Source organism: Mustelus asterias, chromosome 3 (genome assembly GCF_964213995.1).
Source record: "Mustelus asterias chromosome 3, sMusAst1.hap1.1, whole genome shotgun sequence".
NCBI lineage: Eukaryota > Metazoa > Chordata > Chondrichthyes > Carcharhiniformes > Triakidae > Mustelus > Mustelus asterias.
In genome coordinates, this window is record NC_135803.1 from 9,559,139 (window position 1) to 9,582,903 (window position 23,765).

The window sequence follows — 23,765 nt, forward strand, 5'->3', positions numbered from 1 at the left end:
TAACGAGCAAGCTGAAAGAGGAGAAAAGCACTTTAGAGGAGATTAGTGTCTCATTTGCTCCACCGTAAGGAAGCTTGCTCACAATCTCAATAACTTTGTTATCGAGGAAGTAGGAGGGCAGAAAAGCTGAAACAAAAGTGAAAAAAATATTAGAATGAAGGGAGGATGTAGATATAACGTTGTGGAAATGTTACACATCAGGTTTCAGATGTAAACGGCGCACTTTACTAAACAGGGCAACTTGTAAGCTTAATATTCCTGTTGAACTAATGAAACAATTTATGCTTTGGCTAAACTTGAAATGGTTTAATCTTTACGTTACCCAACACAGGATAAAAATGAACAGGAAACGTTGTACATTTGTAAATGATGTAAAAGATTATAATGTGATAAAAGGATTTCATTGTCTTCATGGAAGTATTGAGTTTGTTGGTGATTATGAAGCATAATGGGGGCGATTCTCCTACCCCGGTGTGCTGCTTTTGTGGTGCAGCAGGCCGGGAGACCTGAGCGGGAGCCGTTTCGTGGGCTTCCCATGAGGCGCCACGGCCTCTGCGAGTCTCCGAGTGCTGGATTTCTGGTACCATCAGTTCCATGTCAGAAATCGGCGCGGAGCTGCATAATATATTAAAATACTAATTTTAGTATCATTTAAATCCCATCAGCAGGCTTGGGACTGAAATCTCTGGGCCCACTAGCGTCGCTTGTCGCCGTGTTCCCTCCCCCACTCTCCCCATCCCCTGTCAGGGATGGTTCACTCCAGTGGGGTTTAGTATAGCTCCCCACTTTAGTATAGCTGGTGGCCCTACCCCTCTGTAGTGAAGGGAGGCTGGCCCGGACATGTTCGGGGGGCCAGCGCTCGGGCCGTCGGTGGGTCCCATGGCTAGCGATGCGAGGCCACGGGGCTTGGCCAGTGATCAGGAGCCGGCAGTGCAGGGCCACTTTGCATGCACTGATCTCCGCTCTGATGATTGGTGCATGTGTAGTGGCCCACTCAATGCTATGTTATCGGCCTCTCCAGTGGGAGTAGGCCCCACCCACTGATTTTTGGACTGGTTTACGCTAGTGCACTCTGCAGTGCACAGAGTGTGGGAGATTCATTTTGAAACTCCCTCTGAAAAAAACAGCATGATTTACTCCAGTTTTTACACAAATTCGACACTTAGTATTTTTTTGGGAGAATCGCCCCCAATAGCTTTGAATGGGAAATTCCTATAACTCATCTGAGCATTGTTTGAAACCCTGAAATTGGATAGATTGTTTCTAGTTAATCATTTCTTCAAAACTCTCGAGTCCTTCTCTGACTTGAGTTGAATCTGGTATCTTATGCTGCACTTAAGGAAAAAGAAATAACTTGCATTTATATTGCATATTTCGCAACCTCCTCAGGACACCCAGAGTGATTACAACATTGAAATAGTTTTGAAGTGAAGGCATGGTTGCAATTCAAAAATATGCAGCAGTCAAATTGCCTATAGTAAACTCCCACAAACATCGAGATACATGATTAGGTAATTCGCTTGACCATTGGTTGAGGGGTAAATATTGAGCAGAACACCAGTGTAATTCCCATATTGTTCTTCAAATGGTACCATGCAATGTTTTTCCCTTATCTGCGAGGCAGACAAGGCTTACAGTCAACTTCTCATCTGAAAGGGAACATCTCTGTCAGTGTAGTTACTCATTCAGTATTGCCCAGGAACATCCACCTCCAGTTTTGGGGTGAGGCTTGAGTCCATCAGATTTTAATTAAGAGTATGCTATTCAGCCTGTTCAGCTTGCAGCACTGGATTTGTTGCTTCTTCCAGAGGTGTCAAGACTTATGAAATGATTTTTTTCATGGTGGTTTTGGGGGTTGTAGCAGCAGAGTAAATGAACATTTTTGCTAAAGAAGCTATCAGCTTACAAACATACAAAATAGGAGCAGAAGTAGGCTATTTGACCCGTTGAGCCTGCTCTGCCATTTCGTAAGATCATGTGTTGGGTACCGTAAAGATTAAACCATTTCAAGTTTAGCCAAAGTATAAATTGTTTCATTAGTTCAACAGGAACATTAGCTTACAAGTTGTCCTGTTTAGTAAAGTGCACCATTTACGTCTCAGACCTGATGTGTAACAATTCCTAATTCTCATCTGCCCCGATAGCTTAGTTATGCAAATGGTACGCTGACAATTGTCTGCCCTGGCATTGGGTCCACTATCATAAAATTAAGTAAGTCACAGATAATGACTTTCAAGCTGCTCAGTTGGTGCTACATGGGTTGGATTCCACTGTATGAGCATCTGTTTGTGTTATCTTTCTACTTGAGGTTGTGCTGTAAATATGTTACATATCCAGATTAAGAATAGGTGAGAGAGAATGGATTTGTTTGATAAAACTTTGTTTATCTGGGCAACATGGTAACACAGTGGTTAGCACTGCTGCCTCAAAGCACCAGGGACCCAGGTTCGATTCCAGCCTTGGCTAACTGTGTGGAATTTGCATGTTCTCCTGGTGTTTGTGTAGGTTTTGTCCGGGTGCTCCGGTTTCCTCCCACGTTCCAAAGATTGCAGGTTAGCCAGATTGGCCATGATCAATGCATGGGGTTACTGGGAGAGGGTGAGGGGGAGTGGGTCATGGTAGTGTTCTTTCAGAGAGTCAGTGCAGACTCGATGGGCCGAATGGCTTCCTTCTGTACTTCTGGCGATGATCTTTGCGTCGTCGATGGAGACGGGAGAGGTTCCGGAGGATTGGAGGATTGCGGATGTGGTTCCTATATTCAAGAAAGGGAATAGGGATAGCCCAGGAAATTACCAACTGGTGAGTCTAACCTCAGTGGTTGGTAAGTTGATGGAGAAGATCCTGAGGGACAGGATTTATGAACGTTTCGAGAAGTTTAGTATGCTCAAAAGTAGTCAGCATGGCTTTGTCAAGGGCAAATCGTGCCTTCCGAGCCTGGTGGAGTACTTTGAAAATGTGACTAAACACGTTGGCGAAGGAAAAGCGGTAGATGTGGTTTACATGGACATCAGCAAGGCGTTCGATAAGGTCTCCCATGCAAGACTTCTCGAGAAAGTGAGAGGGCATGGGACCCAAGGGGCTGCTGCCTTGTGGATCCAGAACTGGCTTGCCTGCAGAAGACAGAGAGTGGTTGTAGATGGGTCTTTTTCTGAATGGAGGTCGGTCACCAATGGAGTGCCCCAGGGATCTGTTCTGGGACCCTTGCTGTTTGTCATTTTCATAAATGACCTGGATGAGGAAGTGGAGGGATGGGTTGGTAAGTTTGCTGATGACACGAAGGTTGGTGGTGTTGTGGATAGTTTGGGGGGATGTCAGAAGCTGCAGCGTGACATACATAGGATGCAAGACTGGGCAGAGAAGTGGCAGATGGACTTCAACCCGGATAAATGTGTAGTGGTACTTTTGGCAGGTCAAATGGGATGAAGGAGTATAATATCAAGGGTAAGACTCTTAGCAGTGTAGAAGATCAGAAGGACCTTGGGGTCCGGGTCCATAGGACTCTTAAATCGGCCTCGCAGGTAGAGGAGGTGGTTAAGAAGGTGTATGGTGTGCTGGCCTTCATCAATTGAGGGATTGAGTTTAGGAGTCAGGAGATAATGATGCAGCTTTATAAGACCCTCGTCAGACCCCACTTGGAGTACTGTGCTCAGTTCTGGTCGCCTCATTACAAGAAGGATGTAGAAATGATTGAAAGGGTGCAGAGAAGATTTACAAGGATGTTGCCTGGATTGGGTGGCATGACTTATGAGGATAGGTTGAGGGAGCTCGGTCTTTTCTCCTTGGAGAGATGAAGGCTGAGAGGTGGCCTGATAGAGGTGTACAAGGTGTTGAGAGGTATAGATCGGGTGGATTCTCGGAGGCTTTTTCCCAGGGCTGAAATGGCTGTTACGAGAGGACACAGGTTTAAGGTGCTGGGGAGTAGGTACCAGAGGAGATGTCAGGGGTACGTTTTTCACTCGGAGGGTGGTGGGTGAGTGGAATCGGCTGCCATCAATGGTGGTGGAGGCAAACTCAATAGGGTATTTTAAGAGACTTCTGGATGAGTACATGGGACTTAATAGGATTGAGGGTTATAGGTAAGCCTATATATAGGCCTAGGTAGGTAGGGACATGACCGGCGCAACTTGTGGGCCGAAGGGCCTGTTTGTGCTGTAATTCTTTTCTATGTTCTATGTACTGTAGGGTTTCTATAGTTCCAACTGAGTTGTGTCCCCTATTTAAATTTTCAGATTTACAAAGGCCAGTTTGCAGAAGAAAGCTGAGAAAATCACAATGAACAAGATGACTATGTGCTGGACGTTGTTGATAAATGTGATTGAACTTAACTAGTTTCAGGGTTCTGGTGTTATGATTGTCCAACATTTTCTGTTGAGAAATATTTAGACAATATTGCACCTTCGCATTTACTTAGCTGTTGTTTCTTTTTATTAACTAATATTTGAAAATGTCTGTAGAATTTTAGCAAAGATGTGCAACAAATGAAGTTTTTGTCTCTCTCAAACCATGGGATGGCAGTGTGCATCAACCCTGCGGCCTGAATCTCATTCCTGTACTGATGCTATTGTGATGAGGCAGTCTGGTGTTTCCAAAGGAAATGTGACAATGCAAATTGCATTCCATTTCAAGCTTGTGAATGATTTGGAACAAAACTGAAAATGTCTGATGGATCTTACTATGTGTGGGAACAAGTCAGTTTCTTGAGGAAGTGGAGGAGGTTCTAAAGGAAACTGCACCGCATTCTGAAATGGACAACACCCATTGTGGTTTATGGGGGAAGAATTGAATGAATTAGGCAAACCTGACTCATTTATGGTAAATTGTTGACTTCTAATATATTTCACGTTTCTACCACGCATATCCCATGCAATGAAATAATCAGAACGTTTTTATTTCCTCCCGGGTTACCCCCAGCTCTTCTCAAACTGCTGACTCAAACTGGAGCACTATCTGAAGTGGTGTGAACAACTCACTGGTATCCTGTCCAGATGGTCAATATTTAATGTGCAAGCCTATGAATGTGTCTGCAGCCTCTTCAGCCTTGTGAACAATACTATGGCTAGGCCTGTCCAGTCTTGCTCAGCTTCTACACACCTGCATATTCCAAGCAGAACTGCAGGACGCTGATTGGACTGCAGGACGACAATCGATGTAATTTTATTTCACGACGCTAGGACAAACTGGCAAGAGAACTTTCCATTGAAGTAATCTTTTTTAGCCAGAAGCAATATTCAATATCAAATGTGCTATAAATGTTTAATTGTATACAGCACAATGTAACCTTTCTGGTGAAATACATACTTTAAGTAACTAGATATTATTACTTTGCAGCTCATGATGTCTTTAATTTCTGAGTTTCACCTTTTCCCGTGTTATCCGAATAAATTTGCTGCTCAAAGGCAGAAAGAAGTGCCTAAACTTGCTAACTAAATTTTCACGGCATTTGATAAAGTACCATCTAACATACTTATTAGAGAAATAGAAACACATGCTGTTAAATTATGATGGTAACTTACATAAATAGATCAGAGATGTCAGCAGAATAAGGTTTTAAATCATCTTTTAAATCATTTGGAATGTTGCAGTTCCATCCAGTCATTATACTACTGAATATAAATGGTCAATTGATAGCACAGAATTTGAATATTTCAGTTCCCAATCTGTGCATCCTTTTTCTGACCCTCTCACCCTTTTTGGGATTGTGTTTACATCCCAGCCTGCTGCCTAGTTCTGTGAATAAATCACAATTCAACTTCTACTTCCTTATAACCCAATGACTGGTAAAGTTTGTATCAGGAGCACCCTTTCATAATTTCATCAAACAAATGTATCCTTTGTTATGGTAAATGCCATTAAAGTTTACCTCTCCGGACAAAAGGAACAAAGTATAACTGGTTTTATGGATTTCAGTAAGGGAGCCGTGATAGGCTGATGTCTCAAAGGATATTGTAAAGGGACGCCATCCTTGTGACTGTCCTAGAAAAATGTGGAGAACCATCTATTTTAAGAGAAAGGGAGATCTGGATTTAAATGTGCCAGCTATAGCAGGGGTGTTAAAGCAATTAATTTTAGCTTTATTTCCACATGTTCCACTGGGGCTGTAGAGAGCCCATTTAGAATACAACTATAAGATTTTACTTTTCCCAGAACTATTTTTACTTATCACACCAAGAAGTTGTATATTATGGTGTGGTACTGTGGCAAAATAATTTCAAAGTTTAACTATGTTGTACCACAGTTTAATTTATATACATTCCTTGTATCAAAGCTGTGTATACTTAAACCTCGATAAAAGTGTGTTTGTTTATTTTTAATTTTCATTTTATGGTAGGATAGCACGGCTATTGATGTAAAATCAACATTACACAAAAGCAAAATACTATGGATGGTAGAAATTGAAATAAAAACAGAAACCAGTTCGGCAACAACTGGGGAGAGGGAAACAGTTGATATTTCAGATTTGTGATCATTTCTCACAGCTAGAAAGAATTAGTGACATAACAGGTTTTAAGTAAAGTCAACGGCAAGGAAAAGAACAAACAGGGAGGACAGAACAAATGGGCAGGTCTTTGAAATGGTGGAAGACAAATTGGGCAATGGTGCATGGCAAAATGAAACACTCCCTCTCCCATGTTTCTTCTGGGTTGCCCTGATTGGACATGTAGCTGGTATCCATTGTGCTAAGGTTGTTGGGAGGAAGCAAGAAAATGTCCAGAATGTGGTGTAGCTGACCAAGGATCATGATGCACATCTCTGAGAAGACAGAAATGAACTTTTTAAAAAAAAAATCTACTTTCAACTATTAACCATGAAGCTATCAAGATTCCCATGCAGACAAGGAGATCGAGTGTTGGCATGTAATTATACCACGAGTGAGAAATGGGTAACTGCCATAAAAAAATGGCAAAATCAGGTCCAATTTCGTACATGGTTCAAACCGAAGGTAAACTCGTTTGGCGACGCCATGCTGACCAATTATTGTCATCGCGAAATGATTTCTCCGAATCACTTCCAGAAGTACCAACTTCTTTAGTCCCTAGTGTTGTTGATGATGGGTAGACTTAGTTGATCTGAGTTGCCAGATGATTGTATGTATGCTACAAAACCATGATACCGAATGAGAATGGTACAGAAGTAGTTCAGAGAGAAGAAATGTCTACTGAAATTCAAAATTATGAATTAGGCTCAAGGACAGCAAATTCCAGGGTGTCATACTGGAATAAGGAATAGACTTATTCCTTACTAACAAGGAATAGACGTCCTCCTGATCAACTTTCTTATTGACTGTAAAATGATTATAAATGCATAGTACTGAGTCTAGAGGATGATTGATCCTATCAATAACATTGTCATGTTTGTTGTCATGACTACACAAGTAAAGGGGGAGAGATGTTGTATATTTTAAAAGATTGCATGAATGCTTTAAGAGCTGATCACATGACTTGATGTCATTTTGGTGTTTGCAGTGGCTGTTTTTCTTTCAGTTTGTATTCTGTGCAGTGCAGAGAACATCTCTTTTAATAAAGCCTGTTGTGTTACTTTGAATCTACATATACAAACCACATTCTTTTTTTTTGTTAGAATCCGCAACCCCTTACATCGTTATGACATTACAAACACCACCACCTGCAAGTTTCCCTCCAAGCCACACAATATCCTAACTTGAAACTTTATTACCGTTCCTTCACTGTTGCCGGGTCAAAATCCTGGAACTCCCTCCATGATATCACTGTTGGTGTACCTACCTACACCACATGGACTGCAGCAGTTCAAGAAGGTAATTCACCACTGCCTTCTCAAGGGATATTCAGAACTGGCAGTAAATGCTGGCCTAGCCAATGACACCCATATCTTGTGATAGAATATTAAAAACGTCCCATCAGGATCTTGTATGCTTCAATAAGATCACCCCTCATTATTTTTCTGAGCTTCAATGGGTATAGGCCCAACTCACAAAGTAAGCCCTCATTTGATCTGTTGCAAAAGCAGTTATGTCTGTTTTCAAATAAGGAGATAAAAATTGTACACAGACCTCAATGTTGTCTCGCCAAGACCCTGTACAACTGCAGCAAAAACTCCCTACTTTTACATTCTGGTTCCTGGGATGGCGGAACTGACATATGAGGACAGATTGAGTCAGTTGGGATTTTATTCACTGAAGTTCAGAAGAATGAGGGGGGAATCTCCTGGAAACTATTTAAGAAGTGTTGTAGAGATAAACCAGGGAACTACAGACCCGTGAATCTCACGTTAGTGGAAGGGAAACTATTGGAGAAACTCCTGAAGGAGAGCAGCTATCTCTATTTGGAGAGGCAAAGCTTGATCAGGGATGGTCAGCATGGCTTTGTCAAAGGGAGGTCATTCCTAACAAACTTGGTTGAGTTTTTTGAGGAAGTGGCCAGGTGTGTAGATGAGGGTAGTACAGTCGATGTAGTTTATATGGATTTCAGTAAAACCTTTCAAGGACACTTGCCTTCATCAATTGATTGTCTGTATCTTTAAGACCTGGCTGGTTGTAGGGATTCGCATTCTAATCAGTATTCTGTAACTTGATTTTGTGTCTCTGTGCACTGTTTGAGAGCACATTTCCACTCCATCTGACGAAGGAGCAGCGCTCCGAAAGCTTATGGTATTTGCTACCAAATAAACCTGTTGGACTTTAACCTGGTGTTGTGAGACTTCTTACTATGTCCCCCACGTGGGACACTTGTAAAGAAGGTAAATGCATATGGGATACAGGGTAATTTGATCAAGAGGATTCAAAATGGGCTCAGTTGTAGGAGACGGAGGGTGATAACAGAAGGCTGCTTTAGTAACAGGAAGCCAGTGTCCATTGACGTACCACAGGAATATGTGTTGGGCCCCCTATTTTTCATCATTTACATAAATGAAGTAGATGATTTTGTGGCAGTTGGATTAGTAAATTCGCAGATGGCACAAAGATTGGCCAGGTGGTTAACAGTGAGACTGGGTGTCTTGGGCCACAAAAAGATATAGCCGGAATGGTCAAATGGGCAGATAAGTGGCAGATGGAATTTAACCCTGAAAAGTGTGAGGTGACGCACTTGGGAAGGAGTAATTTGACAAGGAATGGTAGGATACTAGGAAGTTCTTTGGAACAAAGGAACCTTGGCATGTTTGTCCACAGATCTCTGAAGGCAGAAGAGTATGTTAGTAGGATGGTGAAAAAGGACACTTGCCTTCATCAATAAGACCTGGCTGGTTGTAGGGATTCGCATTCTAATCAGTATTCTGTAACTTGATTTTGTGTCTCTGTGCACTGTTTGAGAGCACATTTCCACTCCATCTGACGAAGGAGCAGCGCTCCGAAAGCTTATGGTATTTGCTACCAAATAAACCTGTTGGACTTTAACCTGGTGTTGTGAGACTTCTTACTGTGTTCATCAATTGAGGCATAGATTACAAAAGCAGGCAAATCATGTTGGAGTTGTATAGATCTTCGGTGAGGCCACAGCTAGGGTATTGTGTGCAGTTCTGGTTGCCACATTTATAGGACGCTGTGATTGCGCTGCAGGGGGTGCAGAGGAGATTTACCAGGATGCTGTCTGGGATAGGACATTTTAAGTTATGAAGAGAGGTTGGGTAGGCTTGAGTTGTTTTCGTGGGAGCAGAGAAAACTGAAGGGCGACCTGATCGAGGTGTATAAGATTATGAGGGACATGGGCAGAGTGGATAAACAGCAACTGTTCCCTTTAGTTGAAGGGTCAGTCACGAGGAGACATAGGTTCAAGGTGAGGGGCAGGAGGTTTGGGGGGATGTGAGGAAAAATGTTTTTACCCAGAGGCTGATGACGGTCTAAAGTACGCTGCCTGGGTGGGTGGTAGAGGCAGGTGACCTCACGTTCTTTAAAAAGTACCTGGATGAGCACTTGGTACATCATAACATTCAAGATTATGGGCCAAGTGCTGGTAGATGGGATTAGTTGGGAGTTCAGATGTTTCTCGTGTGTCAGTGAAGACTCGATGGGCCAAAGGGCCTCTTCTGCACTGTATGATTCTATGAAACCTACAAAATTCTAACAAGACTAGACAGGTTGGATACAAGAAGTTAGTTCCCGGTGGTGCTTGTGTCCAGAACCAGGGATCACAGTCTAAGGATGCAGAGAGACAGGTTAGGACAGAGAGGAGGAGAAATTTCTTCACTCAGAAAGTGGCTAGCCTGTGGAATTTGCTACCACAGTAAGTAGTTGAGGCCAAAAGATTGTATGTTTTCAAGAAGCAGTTAGATTGGGGTGAAGGGGATCAATGGATATTGGAGGAAGGTGGGATCAGGCGGGATTTTGTTGATCATGATGAATGGCGAAGCAGACTCGAATGGCCTCCTGCTCCTATATTCTATGTTTCTGTTCTGGTTGCATTAAATACCAACATTCCATTTACCTTCCTGATCACTGGCTATATCAGCATTCTAGCTTTTTGTGATCCATATACTAGGACACCCAGTTCCCTTTATATCACTAAATTCTGCAGCCTCTCCTCATTTAAACAGTGTACTGCTTTCCTATTTTTCCTGCAAAAGTGGACATGTTCACATTCTCACGCATAATGCTCCCATCTGCCAAATTTCTGCCCACGTTAAACCTATCTGTATCCCTTTGCAGGCTCTTCACTTCTCTTGGCAACTTGCTTTCTTACCTATTTTGATGTCATTGACAAACGTAACTACCATACATTTGGTACATTCATACAAGACATTGATATAGCATGTAAATAGTTCAGGCCCCAGTACTGATTCCTGTGGCACTCTACTAGTTGCAGCTTGCCAACCCAAAAATGACTCATTTATTCCTGTTCTGCTTCCTGTTAGCTAACCAATCCTTTCTCCATGCAAATATGGACTGGAGTTTCTATTCTAGTGGTTATCATGTTCGCCTCAGGTGCGAAAGGTCCCCGGTTTTGGAGTGCAGCAAGGATCAGTGCTGGTGCCTCAGCCATTTACAATCTATAGGGTCTTTTTCCGGCTGGAGGTCTGTGACCAGTGGTGTTCCGCAGGGCTCTGTACTGGGGCCTCTGCTATTTGTGATATATATAAATGATTTGGAAGAAGGTGTAACTGGTGTAATCAGCAAGTTTGCGGATGACACGAAGATGGCTGGACTTGCGGATAGTGAAGAGCATTGTCGGGCAATACAGCAGGATATAGATAGGCTGGAAAATTGGGCGGAGAGGTGGCAGATGGAGTTTAATCCGGATAAATGCGAAGTGATGCATTTTGGAAGAAATAATGTAGGGAGGAGTTATACAATAAATGGCAGAGTCATCAGGAGTATAGAAACACAGAGGGACCTAGGTGTGCAAGTCCACAAATCCATGAAGGTGGCAACACAGGTGGAGAAGGTGGTGAAGAAGGCATATGGTATGCTTGCCTTTATAGGACGGGGTATAGAGTATAAAAGCTGGAGTCTGATGATGCAGCTGTATAGAACGCCACATTTGGAGTACTGCGTCCAGTTCTGGTCGCCGCACTACCAGAAGGACGTGGAGGCATTAGAGAGAGTGCAGAGAAGGTTTACCAGGATGTTGCCTGGTATGGAGGGTCTTAGCTATGAGGAGAGATTGGGTAGACTGGGGTTGTTCTCCTTGGAAAGACGGAGAATGAGGGGAGATCTAATAGAGGTGTACAAGATTATGAAGGGTATAGATAGGGTGAACAGTGGGAAGCTTTTTCCCAGGTCGGAGGTGACGATCACGAGGGGTCACGGGCTCAAGGTGATAGGGGCGAAGTATAACTCAGATATCAGAGGGACGTTTTTTACACAGAGGGTGGTGGGGGCCTGGAATGCGCTGCCAAGTAGGGTGGTGGAGGCAGGCACGCTGACATCGTTTAAGACTTACCTGGATAGTCACATGAGCAGCCTGGGAATGGAGGGATACAAACGAGTGGTCTAGTTGGACCAAGGAGCGGCACAGGCTTGGAGGGCTGAAGAGCCTGTTTCCTGTGCTGTACTGTTCTTTGTTCTTTGTTCTATATTAATGACTTAAGACTGAGAGCAATGTATCCAAGTTTGCTGATGGTCCCAAACTATGTGGAAAGATAAGCTCTGGGAAAGATGCAGAGAGGCTGCAAACAGCTATAGACAGATTCAGTGAGTGAGCAACCAGATGGCAGATGGAGTATAATATAAGGAAGTGTGAAGTTTTCACTTCAGTGGGAAGAATTAAAAAGGAAAATATTTTTTGAAAGGTGAGAAACAAGTAAGTGTTGATGTTCAAAGAGGCTTGGGTATGCTTTCACAAGGAGTGCAGAAAGTTAGCATGGGGATAGCAAGCAATTAGTAAGATAAACTGCACGTTGGCCTATATTGCAATGGGATTGACGTACAAGAATAAAGAAGCCTTGCTACAAGTTGTACAGGTTTTTTGTGAAACCACATCTGGAGCACTGTGCAGCTTTGGTCTCCACATTTAAGAAGGGATACATTTGCATTGGAGGATGTACAGTAGTACAGTGGATTTTCAATAAAATGGTCCCTTGGAAGAGGGCATTGTCCTATGATGAGACGATGAGTAAATTGTGCTTATATTCTCTGGTGACTAGGGGGAGTTTCACAGTAACTTTATTGCAGTGTTAATGTAAGCTTTGCTTGTGACTAATAAGTAAATTTGGAGTTTAGAAGAATGAGAAATTATCTCAACAGGTGAAGGGAATGCACCGTTGCTTGCACCCTAAGCTGCCAGTTCTTATGAAGCTACCAAAGGAGCAGCATATCCCCAACAGCAATTCCTCGTTGTCTGACGAGGGGTCATCCAGACTCAGAATGTTAGCTCTATTCTCTCTCCACAGATGCTGCCCGACTTGCTGAGATTTTCCAGCATTTTCTGTTTTTGCTTCAGATTCCAGTCTCCGTAGTATTTTGCATTTATCCTTGTTGTCTGCGTTTAATCAAGCATGCACTCTCCCCTGAATCATTGAATCCCCACAGTGCAGAAAGAAGCCATTCGGCCCAGCGAGACTGCACCAACTCTCTGACAGCACAGGCCCTATCCCCATAACACCAGGTAATTCCCCTAACCTTTATATCTTGGGACACTAAGGGACAATTTTACATGGCCAATCAACTTAACCTGCACATCTTTGGACTGTGGGATGAAGCCACAGCACCTGGAGGAAACCCACGCAGACTCATCATCCAAGGCTGGAATAGAACCCGGGTCCCTTGCACTGTGAGGCAGTGTTTGCAGTTCAAGAACAGTTATTAGTCTCACCGTTATTTTGACAGCAGCTTTTGAGCCATTGAACGTTTTGCAGCCACTGTTCAAGCTTTATACTTTCAGACTAAATAAATCCACTGATTAAATAAAAGCCACAGTCCTGCCTGTGGAATTTCTCTGTAACCAACTGAAGATTATGCTTCTAAATTTGTAGCAATGTTACGCTACTACCAGGAGACAGTTAAACATAGACTGTAGATGCGTTATCTGGAAATACCAGAGCACTATAAGTGCATTAAAAGAAAATTGGAGTAATTGATGTGAAACCTGACCACAGCCTTCTGACAGTTTGCAAACACAGGAATGGGATCCAGAAAACAAGGACTAGCCCTCTAACAATCAACATTTCTCTCTCACATTGTGGAATTTAATGCCCACTGGCCAGGTTTCATGGCAGTGGGATATTTAATCAGTAGGAGAGTGACAATTCTACCCCTTGGGTACTAAACTTGGGAAGGCCCAGCACTGGCAAGTTGAGTACCAGATGGGCATTTAATAAGGTGGGCCTTCCCCAACAGATGATATTCCATCCTTGTGTTCTTCCCCATTGTGTTTGTCAAATCCTTTATTTTGTATTTCCTTTTTTCAGTGTTGTTTTTGAGCAATAGGAAATCATTACACTTCAGTCATGTGCCCCAAACCTGTGCTACTTATGAGACACTTTAATTTCCTACCTAAGTTGCTGCCACAACACCAGAACCAATCTTTCACCCCAGAATTATACTCCTCTAAATAGTTTCTCCAGACAGAACCCATGTATGAAGTGGCAAAATCTATAATTATATGACTGATTTTCACTGTTGAAGTGAACAAATCTGGCATTCACTCTGGTTCACTAAAATTTGAGTAGAAAAGCGCACTTAAGGGGTTTGCAAAGGAATATAGATGGGTTAAGTTAATGGGCTAAAATTTGGCAGATAGTCTGACGTGGTGTGAACTTGTCCACTTTGGCAGGAAGAATAAAAAAGCAGCACGTTTTCTAAACGGAGAGAGATTGCTGAACTTGGCAGTAAAGAGGGATCTGAGTGTTCTGTAAAATTGACCGTGGTTGCTTAAAAAAAAACTAATTATTTCCCCAATCTCTCTCTTTGTACATCAAATCCTCTCTTAGCATGATAGAAACAGTTTGAACTGAAACCAAAAACCCCCATACATGCAAATACCCTTGTTTGACATGAATCTAGCTAGAGCTGTATCCTTTCCTACACGAAACATTAAATTAAACCCACTTAAATCTATGCCTTATTTCTAATATTTAACAATATAAATATAGATCACTGAAAACTACTTTTGTTTTCCTGACATCAGACATTATTAATGAATGTGGTCAATGCAAACGAATATTGGTTCCAGTGGTAAGTTTTTGAATGAGTCTGAGATGGTGGCTCCACATGGTTGTCATATTTATGTTTGAGGCACAACATGCACCAGAAACACATAAATAATTCTCCATTTTTCTGTATTTGCTAACTTGCTACCATGTTATTTCCATTGCAACAAACCATTTTCAAATAAAATAATTACCCAAGAAAAGCTGGTGTTGTCTTTTGGAAATTAGTATGCAGGTTGCCAAAAGTGTATTTGTGTTTGCAGTGGGATCCATGCACAAAAGAGCTTGAAAATTCCTGGCCAGAAATGTGTCAAATGTCTTGGCATTTGCCTTTTCACAAGGTGCCATATTAAAGGTTGCTGCAAAAGTAAGAGTTCATGGTTTTGAGGGTAACATGTTAGTGTGGATAGAGAATTGATGAGCTAACTAGAAACAGTAGGCATAAATGAGTTATTTTTGGGTAGGCAAGATATAACAAGTGGAGTGCCACAGGGATCAGTGCTGGGGGTCAGTTGTTTCCAATCTATGTTACTGATTTGGATGAAAGAACCAAAATATAGTTACTGATAACACAAAAAAGGGAAGTAAGTTGTCAAGAAGACTTACGGGGACTGCAAAGGGATATAGATGGGTTAAGTTAATGGGCTAAAATTTGGCAGATAGTCTGATGTGGTGTGAACTTGTCCACTTTGGCAGGAAGAATAAAAAAGCAGCACATTTTCTAAATGGAGAGAGATTGCAGTACTCGGCAGTGAAGAGGGATCTGAGTGTTCTGTTACATGAATCACAAACAGTTAGCATGGAGCTATAACCAGTGATTAGGATGGCAAGTGGAATGTTGTCATTTATTGCAATGGGGATGGGATATAAAAGTAGGCATGTTTTGCAACAGTTGCACAGGGCATTAGTAAGATCACATCTGTACAATTGTGGTTCCTTTAAGAAAAACCATAATTGCATTCGAATTCAGAGAAGTTTCACTTGACTGTCCTGGCATGACGGGGTTAACTTATGAGGAAAGTTTGGACGTGTTGGGCCTGGATCCATTGGAGTTTAGAAGAACGAGAGATAATCTTATGGAACATACAATATCTTGAGAGGAATTGACATGCTGAAAGGATGCAACCCCTTTTTTGTTTTGATTTATTATTGTTACGTATTATATACAGTGAAAAGTATTGTTTCTTATACACTATACAGACAAAGCATACCGTACATAGGGGAGGAAAGGAGAGAGTGCAGAATGTAGTGTTACAGTCACAGCTAGGGTGTAGAGAAAGATCAACCTAATGCAAGATAGGTTCATTCAAAAGTCTGATGGCAACAGGGGAGAAGTTGTTCTTGAGTTGGTTGATACGTGGCCTCAGACTTTTGTATCTTTTTCCTGACGGAAGAAGGTGGAAGAAATTATGTCTGGGGTGCATGGGGTCCTTGATTATGCTGGCTGCTTTCTGAGGCTGTGGGAAGTGTAAACAGTGTCAATGGATGGGAGGCTGTTTGAGTGATGGGCTTCATTCACGACCCTTTGTCATTTATTGCAGTCTTGGGTAGAGCAAGAGCCATACCAAGCTGTGATACAATGGGAAAGAATGCTTTCTATGGTGCATCTGTAGAAGTTGGTGAGAGTTGTAATGGACGTGCCAAGTTTTCTTAGATTCCTGAGAAAGTAGAGGCATTGGTGGGCTTTCTTAATTATAGCATCCCACATGGAGGGACCGGGACAGGTCATTGGTGATCTGGACACCTAAAAGCTTGAAGCTCTCGACCATTTCTACTTCATCCCCATTGATGTAGACAGGGGTATGCCCTCCACTACACTTCCTGAAATTGATGACTACCTCCTTCATTTTGTTGTCATTGAGGGAGAGATTGTCGTCGCACCAGTCCACCACTTGTGGCACAGACCAAAACTAGGGGACACCATTTAAAAACAAAGGGTCTCTCATTTAAGATGTAAATGAGTATATTTTTTCTCTTGACGGTAATGAGTCTATGAAACTTTCTTTCCAGAGAGTGGAGGAGTAGAGGCAGGGCCATTGATTATTTTTAAGGTAGTGATAGATAGATTCTTAACTAACAAGGGAATCAAAGGGTATTGGTGATAGGGGGGATAGTGATGTTGAAGTCACAATCCAATCAGCCGTGATCTTGTTGAGTGTTAGATTAGGCCCGAGGGACTGAATGACCTACTCTTCATATGCTTGTATGTATTTTTTCCCTCCACCCATCCCTAGTCTCATCTGTTGTTACAATGAGCTTCTTGCCAATTCTAACTTTAATTTGGGATACTTAAAACTGAAGTAATGCAATTTTCAGAAGTCAGTGTAACTAGATTAAAATTTCCTGAAGATATAAATTATGTTGTTCTTGTTTATTGAACAGGTGACCCCTGCACTGTCTCATCCCAGCTGGAGTTAGAGGAGGCATTTCGGCTTTATGAGCTGAATAAAGATTCTGAATTGATCATTCATGGTGAGATAATTTTTTATAATCTTTACATTTTGTAGCAGTATTGAGGGAAAAAATTGAAAAATATTGGTTGTTTTGGGTTAATGGTATAAAATAATTCTCCTGTGCTCAATCAAAGCACTTGGCAATGGTGGTACAGCTTGTAGTTTTCACTAGCTGTAAAATAAACATATTTGCACTTTTGCTGTCATTGATTTTGAAGGGTCAACGGTACGGTGGTTAGCACTGCTGCCTCACAGCGCCAGGGACCCGGGTTCAATTCCTGGCTTGGGTCACTGTCTGTGTTGAGTTTGCACGTTCTCCCCGTGTCTACGTGAGTTTCCTCCAGGTGCTCCGGTTTCCTCCCACAGTCCGAAAGGCTTGCTCCTTAGGTGCATTGGCTATGCTAAATTCTCCCTCAGTGTACCCGAACAGGCGCTGGAATGTGGCGACCAGGGAACTTTAACAGTAACTTCATTGCAGTGTCAATTTAAGCCTTACTTGTGACTAATAAATAAACTTACTTACTTTAATTTGATTTATTGGTGGAGAAAACAGAACTAGTTGTGCCTGTGTTTTGAGGGGATAGGATAATAATGCATATGAATAAAAACGTAATGCACTTGTACCTAGTGACAACATCAAGCTTCTATATGGTAGAGTGTGTATTAGACTCTGTTCCTGCACCTATCACTTGTCAAGGAAAAAAATATTTACTTCCTGATATATAAAACCACTCAAACAAGGGAAAATTGTCTATCTGAGCCTGTTATAATCTTGTAAACCTCTATCAGGTCCCCCCTCATCCTCCGATGCTCCAGTGAAAACAATCCAAGTTTGTTCAACCTTTCTTCACAGTCCATATCCTCCAAACCAGGCAAAATGCTGGTAAATCTCTTCGGCACCTTTCCAATGCATCAGCATCCTTCCGGCAGTGTGGCAACCAGAATTGTACACAATACTCCAAATGCGGCCAAACCAAAGTCTTATACAGCTGCAACATGATTTTTCAATTCCGATACTCAACCCCCCAACTGACGAAGGCCAGCATGCCATATGCCGCCTTGTCCACCTGAGTTGCCACCTTCAGGGAACTGTGGATCTGCACGCCTAGATCCCTCTGTATGCTAATATTTTGAAGGGCTCTACCATTTACTGCATACTTTCCTTCTGCAGTAGACCTTCCAAGTAGCATCACCACACTTTAGTCCAGGTTAAATTCCATCTGCCATTTTTTGGCCCAGGTCTCCAGCCGATTTATATCCTGGTGTATCCTCTGACAATCCTCCTCACTATCCGCTACTCCCTCAATTTTTGTATCATCTGCAAATTTACTACTCGGGCCACCTATGTTTTCCTCCAAATCATTAATATGTATTACAAACAACAGAGGCCCCAGCACTGATCCTTGTGGAACACCACTTGTCACAGACCTCCAGTTAGAAAAGTACCCTCCCACTGCTACTTTCTGCTTTCTATGTCCAAGCCATTTTAGTTAAGTTTAAGTTTATTTATTAGTGTCACAAGTAGGCTTACATCAACATTGCAGTGAAGTGACTATGAAAATCCCCTAGTCACCACACTCCGACGCTTATTCGGGTATACTGAGGGAGAATTTAGCATGGCCAATGCACCTAACCTGCACATCTTTGGAGTGTGGGGGGAAACCGGAGCACTTGGAGGAAACCCACTCAGACACTGGGAGAACATGTAGACTTTGCACAGACAGTGACCCAAGCCAGGAATCGAACTTGGGTCCCTGACGCTGTGAGGCAGCAGTACTAATCACTGTGTCACCATGCCGCCCATACATATCCATCTTACCAGCTCACCTCAGATCCCATATGATTTCACATTCTGTATCAGCCTGCCATGAGGAACCTTATTGAAGGCTTTACTAAAGTCGACATATACAACATCCACTGCCCTGCCCTGGTCAATTTTTCTTGTTACTTCCTCAAAGAACTCAATCAGGTTTGTGAGAGAAGAGCACCCCTTCACAAAACCATGCTGCCTGTCGCTAATAAGTCTAAACAATGGCAATAGGTATACAGTAAGACTCGGCTCTTATGGCTTCTGCTTTTGAAAACTCTGGAGCACAGTCTTCACTTCTTCCTGTGGCCTGTTGACTATAGCCTGCCTGTCTTCCTCTAGATGTGTGCCAATGATGTCTTGTAGCTCCCTTTCTCTTATCCCCCTGGGAGACCATTACCATTCCACATTATGCCTAGGTTTGTTTTCAGTTTGTTTTTAAAGTTTATTTATTAGTCACAAGTAAGGCTTACATTAACACTGCAATGAAGTTACCATGAAATTCCCCTAGTCACCACAGTCCGGCGCCTGTTCGGGTCAGTGCACCTCACCAGCATGTCTTTCAGAATGTGGGAGGAAACCGGAGCACATGGAGGAAGCTCACGCAGACGTGGGTAGAATGTGCAAACTCGACACAGACAGTGACCCAAGCCTGGAATCGAACCCGGGTCTCTGGCACTGTGAGGCAGCAGTGCTAACCACTGTGCCACCGTGCCGCCCATATCACTATGCCACTGGGCCACCCTTTTATTTTGTCCTGACGAATATGATTGGATCTTATAGTCCATGGACTCCCTATGCACCAGTATGCAGGTGTTTCCTGTTTTTCCCAAAGGTTCTAAGATTCATGTTTCTATTCATCGATCAACTGCTTGCATTTCTGAAGTTTCATCTTCTCCTGCCTTTCAGCAAGCAAGCAAGCACTAAGGCCTCCATCTTATCTCTCCCATTGTTATTGCACAAAGATTTTTTCAGAGTAAATATAGCCTTGAACAATAATTCATAATGAAGTAAGCATTAACTGAAACAGACTTCAATATGTTGGTGCATTTAACATTTTAGTTCTATTAGTTTAACTGTTAAGACCAAAGGAGTAGGCCTTTCAGCCCTTCAAGCCTGCTCTGCCATTCAGTTAAGATCAGGGTGTCCCAAACCTATCCAGCCACAGAACCCTTTTGAATACTGACGGAATACCGAAGAAACATTCTTAATATGTTCAAGAATTAAGCCATAAAAAAAGATCAACTTTGTGCAGTGGGTGCAAACATACGAAAAACAGTCAAGTGACATTTATGTATTTTATGTACATTTATTCTAATCAAAAAGTTCTCTTAATTCAACAAATACTTATAGAATCCTACAGTTTGGAAGGAGGCCATTCAGCCCATCAAGTCTGCACCGACCACAATCCCAATCAGGCCCTATCCCCATAACCCCATGCATTTACCCTGGCTAGTTCCCCCGACACTAAGGGGCAATTTAGCATGGCCAATCCACCTAACCAGGACATCCTTTGGACTGTGGGAGGAAACCAGAGCTCACGGAGGAAACCCACGCAGACACGGGGAGAAGGTGCAAACTCCACACAGATGGTGACCCAAGCCGGGAATCGAACCCAGGTGCTGTGAGGCAGCAGTGCTAACCACTATGCTACCCCATGTGTCTTACCTTTTTGTAATTTCTAATGGGAGTAGTGATGCTGCTTCTTTTACTCCCAAATTTATTTAATATTAGGAGTGTTGCTGGAGAGCTGGATTCTGATATCAGATATGCACACACAGACTCGCACCCGCCCCTCTCTCTCTACATGTGGTCACGCAGACAAGTTCCTCAACATTGACTAATTAACAGTTTCCACCAAGGCTAATTATCTTGCTTTACAGTCCAAACTTGATATTGCAGACTCATAAAGAATGTTACAGAATGATTATTCTGAACCAGAATATTTACTAAACCCAACAGGGGGTGGACCTTTTGACTATCTGGAAAAGTCATGGTAATAAGTCCTCAGGTAAACCACTTTGGTGATAGAATTATTATTTTTCAGAGGCTAAACACTCCTCTTCCATTGCACAGCTAATTTGATGATTATCTCTTAGTGTGTGAACTGGACAAGGGTGAAGTGCTACAAAGTTCACGGAATGCATATAGTTCATGCCTTTATTAGAGCACTTGTGAGCAGATTCCTGCTGTTGCTGGAGGAGATTTTGTTGCATTAGATCCTCGGTGTTTGTGCCAGTCTGAGGTAGCAACTTTTATGCTGCCTGAAATTGTTACTTTGTGCACTCCATAATGCTATCAGTACCAGTAGGTCAGTCTCTTTCCAGAATTAACTTTGCCCAAATTTAAAAATTTTTTTTTATGGTTTCCTGCAGTAACAAGTCAGACCTGATGGTAACGATGTAAATCCCCAGATTTTTAAGTCGGGAGAATTTAAAGATCATCATGCCACTTGTGCATTATCTCATAGTAGAAAGGAACATTTGTGTGGGTCTTGGAGTAGATTATTTCAGGGGTCTTACTGATGCAACAACTTAAATTTATATCCTGCCTTAATTGTACTGTGGTTCGGTCATGGAGGGCATTAGCTATGAGGAGAGGTTGGAGAAACTTGGTTTGTTCTCACTGGAACGACGGAGGTTGAGGGGCAACCTGATAGAAGTCTACAAGATTATGAGGGGCATGGACAGAGTGGATAGTCAGAAGCTTTTTCCCAGGGTGAAAGAGTCAATTACTAGGGCACACAGGTTTAAGGTGCGAGGGACAAAATTTAAAGGAGATGTACGAGGTGAGTTTTTTAGATAGAGGGTGGTGGGTGCCTGGAACACACTGCCGGGGGAGATAGTGGAAGCAGATACGATAGTGAGTTTTAAGGGGTGTCTGGATAAATGCATGAATAGGATGGGAATAGAGGGATATGATCCCCGGAAGTGAAGGGGGCTTTAGTTCAGTCGGGCAGCATGGTCGGTGCAGGCTTGAAGGGCCGAAGGGCCTGTTCCTGTGCTGTAATTTTCTTTGTTGTTTCTTTGTTTATTCCAAGGTGCTTGACAGGAATGGCAAAAAATAGTATTTGATGGAGAGCCACGAGCAAATAACAGGGCAGTTGACCAAAAGATTGATCAAAGAAGTACATTTTAAGGAGGATAGAGAGTCAGACAGGGAATTCCAGAGCTTAGGGTTTGGGAAACTGAAAGCAAAGCCACCAGTGGTAGAGAGGTTAAAATAGGAATGCATAAGAGACCAAAAATGGAGGAGCACAGAGATATTTCAGGATTGTATGACTGAGTTAGGGAAGGGCAAGGCCATGGAGACATTTGAAGATGAGAATTTTAAAATTGAGGCATTGCTGGATCAGGAGCTAATGTCAGTCAGTGAATGAACCAGGTGCAATTTAGGCAGCAGAATGTTGGGTAAGCTTATTGTAGAGTGAAAGATGGGAGAATGGCCAGGAGAACATCAGAGAAGTCTAGAAGTGATGTGGAGACACCGGCGTTGGACTGGGGTGGGCACAGTAAGTAGTCTCCCAACACCAGTTTAAAGTCCAACAGGTTTATTTGGAATCACTAGCTTTCGGAGTGCTGCTCCTTCATCAGGTGAGTCCTGATGAAGGAACAGCGCTCCGAAAGCTCGTGATTCCAAATAAACCTGTTGGACTTTAAACTGGTGTTGGGAGATCACTAGAAGTAACAGAGATAGAAATAAGAATTCCAGCAGCAAATGCACTGAAGCGGGGTAGAGTTGGTTCAATGATATGGAGGTGGAGGTGGAGTTAGACAGTCTTGGTGGTGGAGCAAACATGTGGCAGAAGTTTATCTTGGGATCAGATGTGATAACATGATTGCAAGATCTGGGCCAAGCTCAGCTGGCTGCTTGGGGGAGGAATAAAGAACAAAGAAAATTACAGCACAGGAACAGGCCCTTCGGCCCTCCATGCCTGCACTGACCATGCTGCCTGTCTGAACTAAAACCCACTATCTTTCCGAGGACCATATCCCTCTATTCCCATCCTATTCATGTATTTGTCAAGACGTTCCTTAAAAGTCACTATTGTTTCTGCTTCCACTACCTCCCCAGGCAAACCAGGCACCTAGCACCTTCTGTGTAAGAAAGCTTGCCTCGTACATCTCACTTAAACCATGCCGCCTAGTAACTGAATCTCCCACCCTGTGGAAAAAACTTCTGACTATCCACTCTGTCCATGCCCTTCATAATCTTGTAGATTTCTATCAGGTCGTCTCTCAACCTCCGTCGTTCCAATGAGAACAAACCAAGTTTCTCCAACCTCTCATCATAGCTAAAACCCTCCATACTAGGCAACATCCTGGGCGACCAGAATTGAACACTGTATTCCAAGTGCGGCCTAACTAAGGTTTTATAAAGCTGCAACAATACTTGCCAATTTTTAAACTCAGTGCCCCGGCCAAAGAAGGCAAGCATGGCCTATGTCTGCTTGACTATCTTTTCCACCTGCGTTGCCACTTTCAGTGACCTGTGTACCTGTACACCCAGATCTCTCTGCCTTTCAGTACTCTTAAGGGTTCTGCCATTTACTGTATGTTTTCCATCTGTGTTAGACCTTCCAAAATGCATTACTTCACATTTGTCCGGATTAAACTCCAACTGCCATCTCTCCGCCCAAGTCTCCAACCGTTCTCTATCTTGCTGTATCCTCTGACAGTCCTCATCACTATCCGCAATTCCACTAACCTTTGTGTCGTCTGCAAACTTACTAATCAAACCAGTTACATTTTCCTTCAAATCATAATATATAAATATATATATATATATACTATAATTGGCAAAGTTCCCAGCAGTTATCCCTGAGGAACGCCATTAGTCACAACACTCCATTCAGAAATGCACCCTTCCACTGCTACCCTCTATCTTCTATGACTTTAGACAGTTCTGTATCCATCTTGCCAGCTCAGCTCTGATCCCGTGCAACT

The 23,765-nt window shown here is 42.7% G+C and overlaps 1 protein-coding gene across 2 annotated transcripts in view; it reads left to right on the forward strand.

Moving 5' to 3' along the window:
* Positions 1-23,765, forward strand: part of prkci (protein kinase C, iota) — a 107,854-nt gene that overhangs the window by 17,623 nt on the left and 66,466 nt on the right. The window contains exons 3-4 of one of the 2 annotated variants that reach the window (XM_078204701.1): positions 4,230-4,812; positions 16,942-17,031. Coding sequence is in view for 1 of the 2 variants with exons in the window: in XM_078204700.1 (XP_078060826.1) it covers positions 16,942-17,031 (90 nt within the window). In the remaining variant the exon portion in view is untranslated. The remainder of the gene's footprint in view (positions 1-4,229; positions 4,813-16,941; positions 17,032-23,765) is intronic. The other variant, XM_078204700.1, reaches the window with a different exon arrangement.